This window comes from Euprymna scolopes, chromosome 26 (assembly GCF_053919585.1).
Source record: "Euprymna scolopes isolate OS-2025 chromosome 26, ASM5391958v1, whole genome shotgun sequence".
In the NCBI taxonomy this organism is placed as follows: domain Eukaryota; kingdom Metazoa; phylum Mollusca; class Cephalopoda; order Sepiida; family Sepiolidae; genus Euprymna; species Euprymna scolopes.
In genome coordinates, this window is record NC_136507.1 from 94,289,814 (window position 1) to 94,305,678 (window position 15,865).

Below are 15,865 nucleotides of genomic sequence, written 5' to 3' on the forward strand. Positions count from 1 at the left end.
AAATTTTCCTGTACTTTTGTTTAGTTATAGATTGAGTTGAATACTGGACTTGTAGTTTATCATGCTAATCTTTAAAGATTAGAGATTCGGTTCTTCTTCGTTAGTGTAGCAAAAATCGAAAATAGAAATATTGATTTCCAACGGTATCTACTGAATTGTCGTGTCATAATAATGAAAATATCCAAAAATTACGAAAAACGATAATATAGAAAATTAATTATTAATGAAAATAGTTTTGAAAAAATTAGAGTCTGTATATAAATTAATAGCATCAAATCAGGGGAAGTAACTCTGTCCATCTTGTTACAATTAATGGTGGATGTCACGCAATCATCTATTTGTACAAAGTATATGTTTTATGTAATAATGCAGTAATATTTAACTAATTATGACATGACATTTAGGTAGATGACATTGCTTATTGTTGAAATTGATAAAACAGAAAATGATTATTGTTTTATAATGAAAACTCATTTTTTCGGCTCTCAGATTCCGCTACAATAACAAAGAAGAACCAAAGATTCTCCTCTCCTTTGTAGGCAAAATTATTCAGGTGTCTACCGGCGTTTTCCTCTTATGTGTGTACATGAGTGGTCGCTATATCCCCTTATTATTTGTTCAAAATTGAGGACTTCATTCTGAACTTTTTTTATAAATCCATATTGATCAATCAAAAATTTGTATCTGCAAAATTGAAAAAAAAAAAAAGATAAATTTATACATTTATAAATAGGATAAGGTAATATTTAACAATCCAGAATAACACAAATAATGTCTTTTAACAAAAATAAATATTCAGACAAAATTGAAAAAAAAAAAAAAAAAGAGATAAATTTATACATTTGTAAATAGGATAAGGTAATATTTAACAATCCAGAATAACACAAATAAAATTGACTCAAACCAAATCCAAAATAGTTTGTTTCAAAGTTGATGTAAGAAGTGGAAATACTGAACTGGAAATATGAAATAAATTTAAAATATTGGGAATTCATAACGGAACAAAACAAAATAATTTTTTATGTGTAAAAACTAAACATTCGCATGTCAAAAGTTGATTTTTAGGGTCTGTTTCAAACGAATATGACATTTAAAATTGTCGGTGACAAGTAGTTTTTATGATATTAAGACCATCATTATCCAATATTATGTTGGAGTTAAGCAAGCTGTAAGAAGTTATCTCCCTTGAACTCTAATTTTCATGACATGTACTTCCTGTTTGATCTATATATAAACGAGTGAGTTGCTGCAAGTCTCTTCTGTCTTAAGCATAACAGCAGCTAGTGCAACACAGAACAGGATTGATGAAAGCATCTCCTTACTTGATGCCCTTTTTGATGTTTATGGAGTGGTTCAACCCAAGGTCACTTGCCAAAGTGGTTTTTCTATCCACCTTTTGTCGAACTACTTTTCTATCTTTCTATTCAATAAAATCAAAAATAAAACCCTTAAACTTTTGGGCCATGTCAAACGATCAACCATTGGCCTGTCAAAATTATGCCAACGATAGAATCTTCGGATTCATATGATGGTGATCCCTGAAATATTGCATCAGATATACCACTGTAATGATGGAGGAGAAATCTACAAGCACATGAGATGGAATCTACTGTGTTTTCAAATTTTTGGTTTCAGAATTCCATTTTGGAATCATTTTGTAATTTTTTTTTTTTGTGCTAATTTAAATTAATTTCTGTTTGTTTTCAGATCCTTAAAATGGAATATGGAATTAAGAAAACTGAATATTTTGCTTTTGTTCTTTTGTTGTTTTTTTTTTTAATTTTTGGATTGCATTTTCATCCCAAATAAGGTAGAGTGCTATTTTGATGTAGGGATCTACTATCTGGGACATAAGTTGCAGAGATACTATGTAGGGAGTTAAGCAGCAAGATGTTTATTCACATTACACTTGAACTTCGGCATGTCGGTACAGTTGGAGAAGCAGGAACTTGGAAGGGAGTTCCAAAGTCTAGCAGTCCTAGGGAAGAAACTATTAGAATAGAAGGCTTTCTGGCATCTAGGGATCTCTACTGTGTAGGGGCGGGATTTTGCTCCATGTCTACTTGTCGGGGGTATTTACGTCGAGGGAGTACAAGAGCTTGTAGTTTGTCGGAACACTTACCATTAAAATATTTGTAAAACAGGCAGAGAGATACAACATTTCGTTGATGGGCCAGAATTTGAAGCTCTCGAGGGACTTATTAGGTTGGTAACTCTCTTTTGAGCCCTGTCTAAGAGTGAGAGACTAATAGTAGATGCACCAGCCCAATACTCCATACATGGGCGAATGGTGGCCTTGTAGAGATATAGGAGACTCTCCAGCGTAAGTAAGTTTCTAGCATGGTAGAGAGAGAGAGAGAGAGAGAGAGAGAGAGAGAGCCCACCTTCTTCGCAGCGGCCTTGGCAATGCCCCCAATGTATCTGTTCCAATTCATGTTCCCTGTACACGTTAAGGTGAGGAGTTTGAACGAAGTACTTTCAATAATGTATCATTAGCCATGGCTATTAATGGTTGAGAAGGTTTCTTGTTTTATATTTAAAAACAAATTTCTACTAATGAAGTGTTGAAAATCTTGGACATTGGATCCATCACACTTAAGCTTGAAATGAAACTTTCTTACATCCGTCACACTTAAGCTTGAAATGAAACTTTCTTACATCCGTCACACTTAAGCTTGAAATGAAACTTTCTTACATCCGTCACACTTAAGCTTGAAATGAAACTTTCTTACATCCGTCACACTTAAGCTTGAAATGAAACTTTCTTACATCCGTCACACTTAAGCTTGAAATGAAACTTTCTTACATCCGTCACACTTAAGCTTGAAATGAAACTTTCTTACATCCGTCACACTTAAGCTTGAAATGAAACTTTCTTACATCCGTCACACTTAAGCTTGAAATGAAACTTTCTTACATCCGTCACACTTAAGCTTGAAATGAAACTTTCTTACATCCGTCACACTTAAGCTTGAAATGAAACTTTCTTACATCCGTCACACTTAAGCTTGAAATGAAACTTTCTTACATCCGTCACACTTAAGCTTGAAATGAAACTTTCTTACATCCGTCACACTTAAGCTTGAAATGAAACTTTCTTACATCCGTCACACTTAAGCTTGAAATGAAACTTTCTTACATCCGTCACACTTAAGCTTGAAATGAAACTTTCTTACATCCGTCACACTTAAGCTTGAAATGAAACTTTCTTACATCCGTCACACTTAAGCTTGAAATGAAACTTTCTTACATCCGTCACACTTAAGCTTGAAATGAAACTTTCTTACATCCGTCACACTTAAGCTTGAAATGAAACTTTCTTACATCCGTCACACTTAAGCTTGAAATGAAACTTTCTTACATCCGTCACACTTAAGCTTGAAATGAAACTTTCTTACATCCGTCACACTTAAGCTTGAAATGAAACTTTCTTACATCCGTCACACTTAAGCTTGAAATGAAACTTTCTTACATCCGTCACACTTAAGCTTGAAATGAAACTTTCTTACATCCGTCACACTTAAGCTTGAAATGAAACTTTCTTACATCCGTCACACTTAAGCTTGAAATGAAACTTTCTTACATCCGTCACACTTAAGCTTGAAATGAAACTTTCTTACATCCGTCACACTTAAGCTTGAAATGAAACTTTCTTACATCCGTCACACTTAAGCTTGAAATGAAACTTTCTTACATCCGTCACACTTAAGCTTGAAATGAAACTTTCTTACATCCGTCACACTTAAGCTTGAAATGAAACTTTCTTACATCCGTCACACTTAAGCTTGAAATGAAACTTTCTTACATCCGTCACACTTAAGCTTGAAATGAAACTTTCTTACATCCGTCACACTTAAGCTTGAAATGAAACTTTCTTACATCCGTCACACTTAAGCTTGAAATGAAACTTTCTTACATCCGTCACACTTAAGCTTGAAATGAAACTTTCTTACATCCGTCACACTTAAGCTTGAAATGAAACTTTCTTACATCCGTCACACTTAAGCTTGAAATGAAACTTTCTTACATCCGTCACACTTAAGCTTGAAATGAAACTTTCTTACATCCGTCACACTTAAGCTTGAAATGAAACTTTCTTACATCCGTCACACTTAAGCTTGAAATGAAACTTTCTTACATCCGTCACACTTAAGCTTGAAATGAAACTTTCTTACATCCGTCACACTTAAGCTTGAAATGAAACTTTCTTACATCCGTCACACTTAAGCTTGAAATGAAACTTTCTTACATCCGTCACACTTAAGCTTGAAATGAAACTTTCTTACATCCGTCACACTTCCGTTTGAAATGAAACTTTCTTACATCCGTCACACTTAAGCTTGAAATGAAACTTTCTTACATCCGTCACACTTCCGTTTGAAATAAAATAAAAATTGTTAGCATAGAATCTGCCTTCAAGAGTTTCTACTCTACTGTCAACATTTCTAAAAGAGATTTAAGATTTTGGCAAACCCAAATTCTTGATTTTCTTCTTTTTCTATTTCTTCTTTTTCTATTCAATTAACATCGCTTTTGTCGTATGCAGTGTCAAATACATTTGGATATTTTGTAAACTCACTCTCCAGTTCTCACGGTGCAGTAGATCAACTGTCTCTAAATTCAATTCAGTATTCGTATTATTTGGATTCTTTGAACTACTGTTGTCATTTTCACAACATTTCGGTTGATGTAACCTCCGACCTTCTCTGGGTGTATTTTGTTAAACTTGGGAATGTTTCTGTCATACTCGGAAATTTGGAGTTAGTATACTTGGAAAAAAATCAATTGTTAAAGTGATCTCCTGAAGGTTGAAGCTTCAATTCTCAGTGTGGACAACTGAAAAATACAATTACGAATTACTTAGGACCGCTATCCAGCCATGCCTGATGGAACAAGAACATGCTACTCCTGCGAAATAAATAAAGGGCTCCGTTTCAAATTCTGTCCAAATTCCTGAGTTAGACAAAACATTTCCAAGTTCGACAAAATGCAACTTGGAGATTACATTGGCCAAAACGTTGTGAAAACAACACTCAAGATGAGAACAGTAGTCTGAATAATCCAAATAATATGAATAACCAATCCTCATCTCAAAAATTCAGAAACATCAATTCAGTGTGTGCTCTTTTAAGTTTCTGCGATTGGCCAACCTTCTTGCGATTCAAGGCATCAATTGCTTTTACAGTGATTAATCAAGAAGGTTGAACGCAGACTATGACCACATCGACATAATCAGTTCATCCTTTCATTATTTTTCCTTTTTAATTTCTACCAACTTCAAATATTGAAAATCTTGTTGTACGTTGGGAAGAAGTTGTAAGAAACAAGAAAGAATATATTCTAGAATACATACTAGGTCGGTAGTACTTTGTAAAGAGTAGCCTGAGATGTCGGAAAACTTCTGTTTCTATGTCTATCCTTGTAGCCATGTCACTAGTAAGGGTGCTGGAGGTAAAGTTTCATCTGGGCTGACGTTACCCGCCTGATAGTCAGGGACCTGAACCTTGGATTAACCACTACGGAGGCTGTCCTATCAGCAGGTGCAAAGTACGGGGGCTGCTGTATTGCCATTTGGTGAATGGATTCTGGACCATACAGTAGTTTCTGGTAGGGCCTCTTGATGCCATACTAGTGGGTAATTGTTACAGCTTTACCTTATCATGTGCTACAAAAAAAAATATATTTCTTGTCTTTTTCTCTCTTATTTTCCCTCTCTGTCCTGCTCCAACTAAGTCTACCAACCTGCTCCACAAACCCCAAAACCTCAATGATGACAAATCTCCAAAAAAGAAACACGAATAAACCTAGAACCCCATCCTCCAACGTAGACCCCTACTACCAGGTCTCCTTCTCTAACATCAGGGGTCTACGTTCCAACCTTCCAGATGTTGAAACACAATTACAGGAGACAAAACCGGACATATTCTTTCTAAGTGAAACTGGCATAGGGCCAACCACTTCTCTAGACGAATTCATAATTAAAGGATACTCCAACTTAACATCTAAATCTGACCCCCAAGATCGCCATGGGCATGGAATATGTGCCTACATCAAAGATGGCTTTCCATGTGGTAGGGATATCTCCAGAGAAGACCCTAATTTACCTTATATATGCTTTCGAATTGCACTAATTTACACCACTGCATTTATATTTGCCCTCTATCACTCCCACAACAGTGGGGTTACTATCTTTAAAAGCATATCTGAGAAAATTAACCACGTCCTGTCTGCTCATCCTTCGGCTAACATTCACATTTGCGGTGACTTCAATGTCCATAACGTGGAATGGCTGACCCACTCAAATAAAATCGATGATGAGGGGAGGTTTTGTCATGATTTTGCCATTGCCTATGACCTCACTCAGATTGTTCACGAACCCACCCATGTGCCCGATACACCCGGTCAATATGCAAGCCTTCTAGACCTTTTATCACAACTTCCCCTGAGCTATGTTCATGTTCTGTTCTATCTCCTCTGGGATCCTCTAACCACTCTGTTGTAGCAGTTAAGATAAAAATGAAATGTAATAAGTCTTCAGACGTACCTCTCCACCGTACTGTATATCGATACTCTATGGCTGACTGGGATAGCTTCCGTACATTCATATCTGACCTACATCTGCATTCCATGTTTAAAAAGGATGTGTCCTCTATAGTATCAGACCTGACCGAATGGTTAATTGTAGGCATAGACCGATTCATACCATCCAAAAAATTCCAACAAAAACCTAAGAGCCAGCCATGTTTCTCCCCAGAATGTGCCGCTGCCAGTACGCACAGAAATCACTTTTTCCATAGCTAACAACGTAATAGATGTAATGAGACTAAAGCTGCTTTCAGGACTGCCAGCAACCACTGTAAAAGAGTAATAAAACATGCAAGAGAGCTATATGCTCAGTCTGTTAAATCCAAAGTAGCTGAGCAGCAGCTTGGTTCCCACCAATTCTGGCAAATAGCAAACAGGATCTTGAACAGAAGCGTGCGTTCTATCCCAACTATCATCAATGGACCTGAGGTCATCTCGTCAGCATCAGACAAGGCCAGACTATTTGCCAAGAACTTTGCAGCTAATTCTACTCTATGCGACAATGACCATCAACTCCCTGTATTTCCTCCTATAACACAGAACAAGCTATGCAACATACAAATATCTGTGCATGAGGTCGCCAAACTAATCAAGAACCTTGATTCCAGTAAAGCAACTGGCCCTGATGGCATTCCAGTTATAGTGCTGAAAAAGCTCCAACCAGAACTTGCCCCCATACTTACAAAACTATTTAAGCGTTGCCTTAAGGAGAAGTACTTTCCAACATCCTGGAAAACCTCATCAGTATGCCCTGTATTTAAGAATTCAGGTGAAAAGTAATCTCCCTCTCAGTACAGACCAATAAGTCTCCTCTGTGTCATGAGTAAGTTGTTGGAATCCATATTAAATAAAGAAGTAGTCAACCACCTCAACAGAAACAACCTTCTTAGTGACATGCAATATGGTTTCCGCTCTGCAAGATCTACAGCAGATGTGCGGATGGTTATATCTCATAGGATTAGTGAATCTCTTGACAAAGGTTTCCTTTCCAGGGCAATTGCTCTTGTCCATCCTGGATCCAACTCTCTTCCTGATCTACATCATTGATCTCCAAAAACACATACTTAAATCAGTCGTTGACATCTATGGTGATGACATGGCCATCTATGGCAACGCATAAAAGGCTGTAAATGACAAAGTTCTCTCTAATTCTCTCTCCTCTGATCTTGAGCGCGTGGTACAGTGGGGAAAGAGGTGGCTGGTCACTTTTAATGCATCCAAAACCAAGCTCCTATCTTTACATCATCAATGCTCTGATCCCCATCTGGCATCAATTGAAATGAATTGCTCTCGTTTTGGGGAGGCTCCATGTTTTGACAAGCCTCTGGGTTTGACCTTTACTCCTGATCTGAAATGGAACACGTACATCAAATCTGTTGCCAGGGACGCTGGGAAAATGGTGGGATCCTTCTACTGCTCCAGAAGATATCTCACTACTAATGCAATTCTCTATCTGTATAAAAGCCAAGTACGTCCAAGGATGGAGTACTGCTGCCACATCTGGGCAGGAGCTGCTAAAAACAGCCTATCCTGCCTTGACAGAGTACAAAATAGACTTCGTAGCTTAGTGGGGGATGTCCTTTTCTCTTCCCTGCAACCTCTCTCCCACAGGAGAGACGTTGCGAGCCTGTCTTTGTTTTATCATTATTTCCATGGCAGGTGCTCGTCTGAGCTCTAATCCCTCGCCCCCCCCCTTGCCAATCTTTCACGAGAAACACCCGTCTGGCTGAAACTACTGTCAATAATTTTCCCCACTGTTTATCTGTGCCTAAATCCAAACGTAGATTCCATGAGCAAAGCTTCTTTCTTAGAACTGCACGCCAGTGGAACTCTCTGCCGCTTGCCTGTTTCCCATCTGACTACAACTTGGATGTCTTCAAGTCCAACATAAACAAACTCCTGACAAACCGCCCCCTTAAGTAAAACACTCTATCAAAACCCCCCAATACTAATGATTACTACAATACTATCTCACTGATTACTGTGCACACAATAACCCTTATCCCTGAGTGGCCTTTGGGCCTTGATAAGTGGTGACCCCCATGTAAAAAAAAACAAAACATTATTAATTAATTAGTTATTTATATATTTTTTTAATCAAACCATTTAAATGTAGAAAACTGCAGGAACTTATTTACTAAACCACTACAATGGATTCTTATTATTTAAATTACTCGGACTACTGTACTCATTTTAAGTGTGATTTGCATAACGTTTCGGTTGATGTAACCTTCTGACTCTGATCTTCTTCAGGTGTATCTTGTTTCTGTCAAACTCAGGGATCTTTCCATTGAACTCGAGATTCTGCACAAAATTTCAAACGAAACCCTCTATTTAATTCACTGGAGTAGCATGCTCTTTGTATTACTTGTTTTCATTGGACTATTATTCTTATCTTGAGAGTTATTTGTTCAACATTTCGGTCAGTGGTTTCGTATTCTTGGAGCTGTTTTTGTTTTTTTTCGCTGTGCTTTCTACAGACCCTGTAACTTTTCTCCTTTCTTTTCCAACATGGTAACCAACATGCCTGATGAAGGTCGAAGACTGCACCCACCAAAACGTTGCACAAATAACATTCAAGATGAGACCAATTGTCCGATCAAAACAAGTAATGCAAACAATCAGCCCTCATCTAAAAAAATCAGAATTGTAATAGCATGCTCTTGATTCTTAAGCCATGACCAGGTAGAAGTCTTAAATAATACGCATTTTTTTAAAAAGTATTTTTCTCACTGAGGATTGAACCTTCAACCTCCAGAAGAGTATAAGAACTGAAACATGGTACTGGGTAAAAAAAATGCTTGTATCCATTTTTTTTTCTATGTACATATTCAAATTACTGCTCTTATCTTAAGAGTTATTCACACAAACGTTTTGGGCGGTGTAATCTCCAGTCTCTTCAGCTGTATCTTGTCTTGTAATTCAACCTCCGGCTTACAACTGTAAGGACCTATGACATAATGGATAAAATACTTGGTAAAATTCATTCTTTTGAAGGTTGAAAGAGTGCTGTTTCTTATTTTATTTTTCTAAGACACACACACACACACACACACACACACACACACACACATTAAAATTTATAAATTCATTTGCATGGGAATTACGGCATTCACTCACACCAAACCTCTTAGGTCAAAAAGCAGGACGTTTGAGAAATGGCTTATGTAGCTGAAAGCATGTTTGTTTTTGTCAAAATATGAACTTTTGACCAATCAGGGCTCGATTTAAAAAAAACTTATTTTTGCAAGCCTCTGGGAGCCGCTAAAGAAATATAAAAGGCATGGAGAATTTCTCTCGTCAGAGAAAAGGATAACCGACAAGAACAGCAACGCTCGCCGAGTGAAATTCAGTAGCTGAAATGACAGCTTTTCTCGCATGTCAAAGAACATTGCTTGACTCTGTTTCTCTCACTTCGTCACAACACAAAGTAGGATTTTTTCTCTCACGCTCTCAAGTCTTCACCATTCTTCACCCTCTTTCTTCTTTCATACTGACTGCCACCTTGGCACATATTAAAAAGTAATTTCTTTTCTTTTAATGAAAGTTTATTTTACATTATTTGGTAATATATTTCTTTTTATTTATTTATTTCAGGGGATTTATGCAAGTCCCCAACAAAGGTTCGATCCTCAGTGCTGATGACACTTGAAATACAATCGTGAATTACTTAGAACTTCTACACAGTCATGGCCGATGAAAGGTAAACATGTTGCCCCCATGAATTAAATAAAGGGTTTTGTTCAAAATTCTATGCAGATTCACGCTTGACAAAAAGCTCCATGAGTTCGACAGAATCGCTTGAAACATGTGAATACTCAAGATGAGAACAGTAGTCCGAATAATCCAAATAAGATAAATTATCAATCCTTATCTACAAAATTTGAAACCAATACAATATTTTTTTTTAAAAATAAAAATGTAAAGGAATTGTTTTTACCCTTTTTTTGTTTCTATGTACTTGTCCGTTGCAATTACATATTCCCCTTTTGAGATCGTCTGGCAATCTTTATCAATAATCACTTCAGTGGTTCGGTTGTCTCTTTGCACATAGCCAAAAGGATTAACTAAAATTAGAAGGAAAGAAGTAAACAACCTGAAATTAATATTTCACAACAATATAAAGAAAATATAAAATTTGGAAAAAAAAAGCATCTTTTATTGAGATGTTAGTGTTGCTTTCTCTTCTGCCAGTGGTAAGGAAAGGCATTCTAAACTATGGATATTTGGGGCCCTTTGGTTCATTAATTTATCGCCACTTCAATGGTTTTATTGTTTATCCATGTATAGCCAAATAAACTGACTAAAATTAAAGGGGAAAAAGTAAACAACAGATCTAACTAGAAGTTTATCGGAAAAGATAATAGGGCGATTAGCAATGGGAGAAAGTGGGATAAGCTACTATCTAGCACAACATCTTATATACTTACGTTACATTACCTCCCCTCTCAAGGGAGGTTTAATGTCTCACAAGGTACAACCAAATGAAATATAGAAATTATCAATGTAATCACAATCATAATAGCACAAATTTTTATGGAAATTGCTCCAGACAAAGCATGAAACCACTTGATGTAAGGAGCTAATAAGAACGAAAGATAATTCCAATATTTTTCCCGATTCCAATACAATTACCGATTCTGTTCTGAATTCCGGATTCCGATACAATTACCGATTCTGATTCTTTTAAAATCTCTAAATATGTAGTTATAGAGTTGTTTCTTGTTTTTGTTTTCGGATTACTATGAAAACCCATTAATCGTCCCAGCACTAATACATATGTGCATAATAAAGTTAGATATAACATAAAAGACGAAATAAAGTATATAAAAACAACAACAAAAAGATCTCAAAATTTACCTGGACTTCCATTCAATAGATAATTTATGGATGCAATGTAAATCAATCTGCGTGCTTTGTTTGCGCCTCCAAGATTATTTTTTTTCTTTAATATTTTCACTTTTATTCCTGAAAAAAAAAAAAAGAAGAAAACCCGGAGAAATAAGTAAAAGAATTAGAATATTTGATATCATATTTCATCAAGTGGGTAGAGAAGTTACATTTATTCCTGACATATGTGGAAGACATTAAAGTAGACTTTGTACAATTCTCAGTGGAGACACAAATCCATCAAGCGACGAATGCTGACCCAACACTGTGTAACTTGAGAGAACAGATTCTTCAAGATTGGTCAGAATCTTGCAAAGAACTACATGAAGACCTTCAACCAAATTCTGTGGAAGAATCGAATCTTAGCGATGTTGACACCAAAACGTGTCAGAAATAAAGACATTTTATTTATAGTTTGCCTATGGCAATTAATATTTTAATAATATAATTCGGTCAGAGTTGATAAAAGTGGACATTCATACATGTTCATATTAAGGCCTTCTCCATATCTGCCTTGATGGTCTGTATGCACCGTTCTACTATGCCATTAGATTGGGGGAATCTGTAAGAAGAGTTGTGATGTGCTCAAAATCCCATTCTTTGGCAAATTCTCTGAAACAATGATAGCTGAAATATGATCCATTGTTGATGATAAGCCTTTCTGGGACTCCTTGCTCAGCAAAGATTTGCTTGATCAGATTAATGACTTCCTCACGGAAAAATTCCTTAGCTTGCAGATGAAGGGGTATTTCAAATAATATTGCACAATAAGGAGATAATTGTGCCTGTTCAGATTAAAGATAACAGTAGACACGCTTTGCCATATTTGTACTGGTGTAACGAAGCTGTGCATTCTCTTGGTAACATAACATATATGGATGGATGCACGTGAGAAAATCAGCAGCCATGGGATAGCTGACTAGCAAAAATATTAACAGCAACAGCTGCTAAAAGATGTATACAAATTGGCAAGTGTGCACATGCTGACGTCATGGGAAGAAGGAGAGAAAAAAAAAAGAAGGACAGTGCGTGGTTGAGCAAGAGAAGCAAAATGCGCACCATGGAAGATGGACGTGTGCATCAAGGGTGAGAAAACGCTGGCTGCGGCCAGAGGTTGTAAAACGTGTGTGTGTGTGTGCGAAAAGACTTCTGAAAGATAATGAAATGCTTTATTGTTGGAAAAACCATGAATAAATGTTTTTCATTTGCACTTACAAAAAATACGATTCATCATTTTTTTTTGAATGTCCTTCTTTGTTTATGTTATATAGTGGAGCGCTGTAAAACACGTGTGTATGCAAAAATGCTTTTGAAAGATGATGAAATGCATTACATTGGAAGAACCATGAATAAATGCGTTTTTTTTTTTTGCCGAATCGGATTTTTATTTCTTTCCTTTTGTTTGTTTGTTTCTGAGGGGGAAAGATACTTTTAAAAAGCACACGTTATCTGACACAGCATTATAAAACACATGCGGAGGTAAGTAAATAAATAAGTGAGTAAATAAGTAAATGCAGTGCGAAAATACTTTTGAAAGATGATGAAATGCGTTATATTGAAACAATCATGAATAAATGCATTTCATTTACAAAAAATCCCAAATCGGATTTTTATCTTTCTTTTTGTTTATTTGTTCCTGCAACGGCACGAGACAACGTGTGGGTCCAAATGGTTGAAATGTAACAACACTGGGATCTTATGCAACATGAGAGATTCAGCAGTTTGAGATTCCTTGTGTTCTTGACATTTGGTGCATTGCTGTATTATCTCATTTGTGTACACCATTCCAAAAAACACAGGGTTTTACCCTAAGCTTGCACTTGTTGTTGTCTTAGTGATCATAATGTATTTTTTTAAATGCTTTTAGGGATCGATATCCTGTCACCCTTGAGCAATATACCATTACCTATAGAGAGCTCATCTTGATGAGACCAGTATGGTTGAAGGTCTTTTTGTAGTTCTCTGCAAGATTCTGTCCAATCTTGAAAAATCTGTTCTCTCAAGTTACACAGTGTTGGGTCAGCATTCGTCGCTTGATGGATCTGTGTTAATTTCTCCACTGAGAATTGTACAAAGTCTACTCTGATGTCTAAATCAATAACTTCTTTGTTCTTTTTGTGGAGGAGTCTGAATAGTCCACTGCCAGTAGCATTTCTTTGCCTGGTTGATATTTGATAATCATATTGTATTCCTGGACTCTTAATAGCATTTGTTTAAATCAGGGAGGTGTTGCTGTTAGATTCTTGAAGCGGATCTTTGCCAAAGTCTTGTGGTCACATTCAACTTTAAATGAACAGCCATAAATGTATGTGAAAAATCGTTTGCATCCAAATACAATAGCTGAGAGCTCATGCTCGATATTGGTGTAGCATTGTTCTGTTTGGGTAAGGGATTTTGAAGCAACAGCTATGGGTGTTGTACACTCGTGTATATAACAAGTGTATATATATATATATATATATATATATATATATATATATATATGTATATATATATATATATATATACGAGCAAACAGTTAATAAAACATGTTAAAAATCACTTTGAAAAAGAGTTAAAAACATATTTAATCTGAAAAGGAAACACTTTTTATTTTATATATATGTGTGTGTGCGTGCGCGCGTGTATGTGTGTTGTGGTCCTGGATATGACCTTAAACTATATCCAATGGTGAGCCCCCAGCTAGCGGGCTTTGTGGAGTGTAGAGCCACTCTTTAATTGCCATTGCTCCCAGGTCCACTCTGTTAGGGCCCCAACTATGGGTTAAATAGAAACCGATATGGAAAAAAAAAATATATTCTATTAAAAAGTTTTTCTTCAAAATCACTGGATTCGGCATTCTCTATTTCACAGTTCTCACTTACAGACTGATGTAAGGTATTGTCTGAAAGAGTAACTAGAGTACCCGCTGTATAATTGAATCTTTGTTCTAAGAAAACTAGTTTAAAGTCCTGGAGGGAGGGTAATCCTAGTATAGTAGATCTCTGGCAGAATTTAATGTATCTTCATTCACCCTTGTATGCACATTGAATTTGTTTGGATCTATGTTGTGGAATACTTGATCCATTGTAAGCCATAAGTTGTTGGGACATATCTTAACCTAGTGGTTCTTTCGATCACAGAATAGATAATTGCTGCCTCGAACCATGTCGTTTCTATTATGATGGATACATCGACATATGCCACGATCCTAACCCTAACATCTGCCACAATTGTCTGTGTTCATAGGTATGTGCTTTATTGCACTTATTTATCTGTCGCATTTCCCTTGTAGTTCGCTTATCTGTTTCATATACTTAACTGAAGCTTCGAAGCATTTCTACCATGGAAATTGCCTCAGTTTTGCTAAGTAGCCATTTCTGGAATTCTGGGTAATTTTTTTCTGGCAATAATCTAGTCGGTTACTCGGTCTTCCATCTCATACCCATCTCTGAACTTGCATCTTTGCCCCTGCAGCTTACATTTCGTTAGAAAATTATCAATGTTCTCTGTTTCTTTCTGTGAGGAATTTTGCAAATAGAAGCGTGCAATCCAAAAATTTGTTTTGTTTGTGATTCTATTCTCCTTCCAAATTGCCACTGGAATGCATCTATCAACTTCGTTTTTTAATGACCAGCAGTTATAATGCCTTAAACCCTTCTTTCTGGATAATTATTATCCAGATGTGGTTGATTTGCTTCTCCTTGGGGATGCGTTTCACAGAGAAGTACAGCTCACACTGTTGTTTGAAAAATCTGAGAGATTCCATCAAATTTTACGTTCTCCAGCACATAAGTGGTTCACTCATATGGTTAGACATCATCGTCATTATTATTTTAGACGATACATGGATTGGAAGAAAAGTATAGGTAGCTTACGGTTCACAAAGTTTCCATAATGGCGTCCTTTTGTTTATAATAAACATACGTGGGGCTCCTCACTTTGTGATGGCCGTAACAAGAAACAAATACTACCAGACTTTAAAACAACTCAGTTGTCTCCCATTTACATGCACTATAACATTCCGTGTTCTTTTTTTTTTTTTTTTATTGCTGCCCATAATGGGGAAAGGAGTGGCTGGTTACTTATAATGTATCTAAAACCAAGCTGCTATCTATACATCATCAATGCTCTCCCCATCTGGCATCAATTGAAATGAATGGCTCTCGTCTTGGGGAGGCCTCATGTTTTGACAAACTTCTGGGCTTGCCCTTTACTCCTGATCTGAAATGGAACAAACACATTAAATCTGTTGCCAAAGCCGCTGGAAAAATGGTGGTATCCTTCTATCGACCCAGTAGATATCTCACTGCTGATGCAATTCTCTATCTATATAAAAGCCAAGTTTGTCCAAGGATGGAGTACTGTTGCCACATCTGGGCAGGAGCTGCTAGAAAGGACTTATCCTGCC

General features: G+C 36.6%; 1 protein-coding gene across 1 annotated transcript in view; it reads right to left on the minus strand.

Annotated features, from left to right (window-relative positions):
• Positions 1 to 419: 419 nt before the first annotated feature.
• The window catches only part of LOC145248271 (complement C3-like), a 233,059-nt gene continuing 217,613 nt past the window's right edge, over positions 420 to 15,865 (minus strand). The window contains exons 35-37 of the mRNA XM_080110142.1: positions 11,446 to 11,553; positions 10,526 to 10,652; positions 420 to 684 (exon numbers count right to left, since the gene is read on the minus strand). Coding sequence (XP_079966268.1) covers positions 558 to 684; positions 10,526 to 10,652; positions 11,446 to 11,553 — 362 coding nt within the window. The 3' untranslated portion in view covers positions 420 to 557. The remainder of the gene's footprint in view (positions 685 to 10,525; positions 10,653 to 11,445; positions 11,554 to 15,865) is intronic.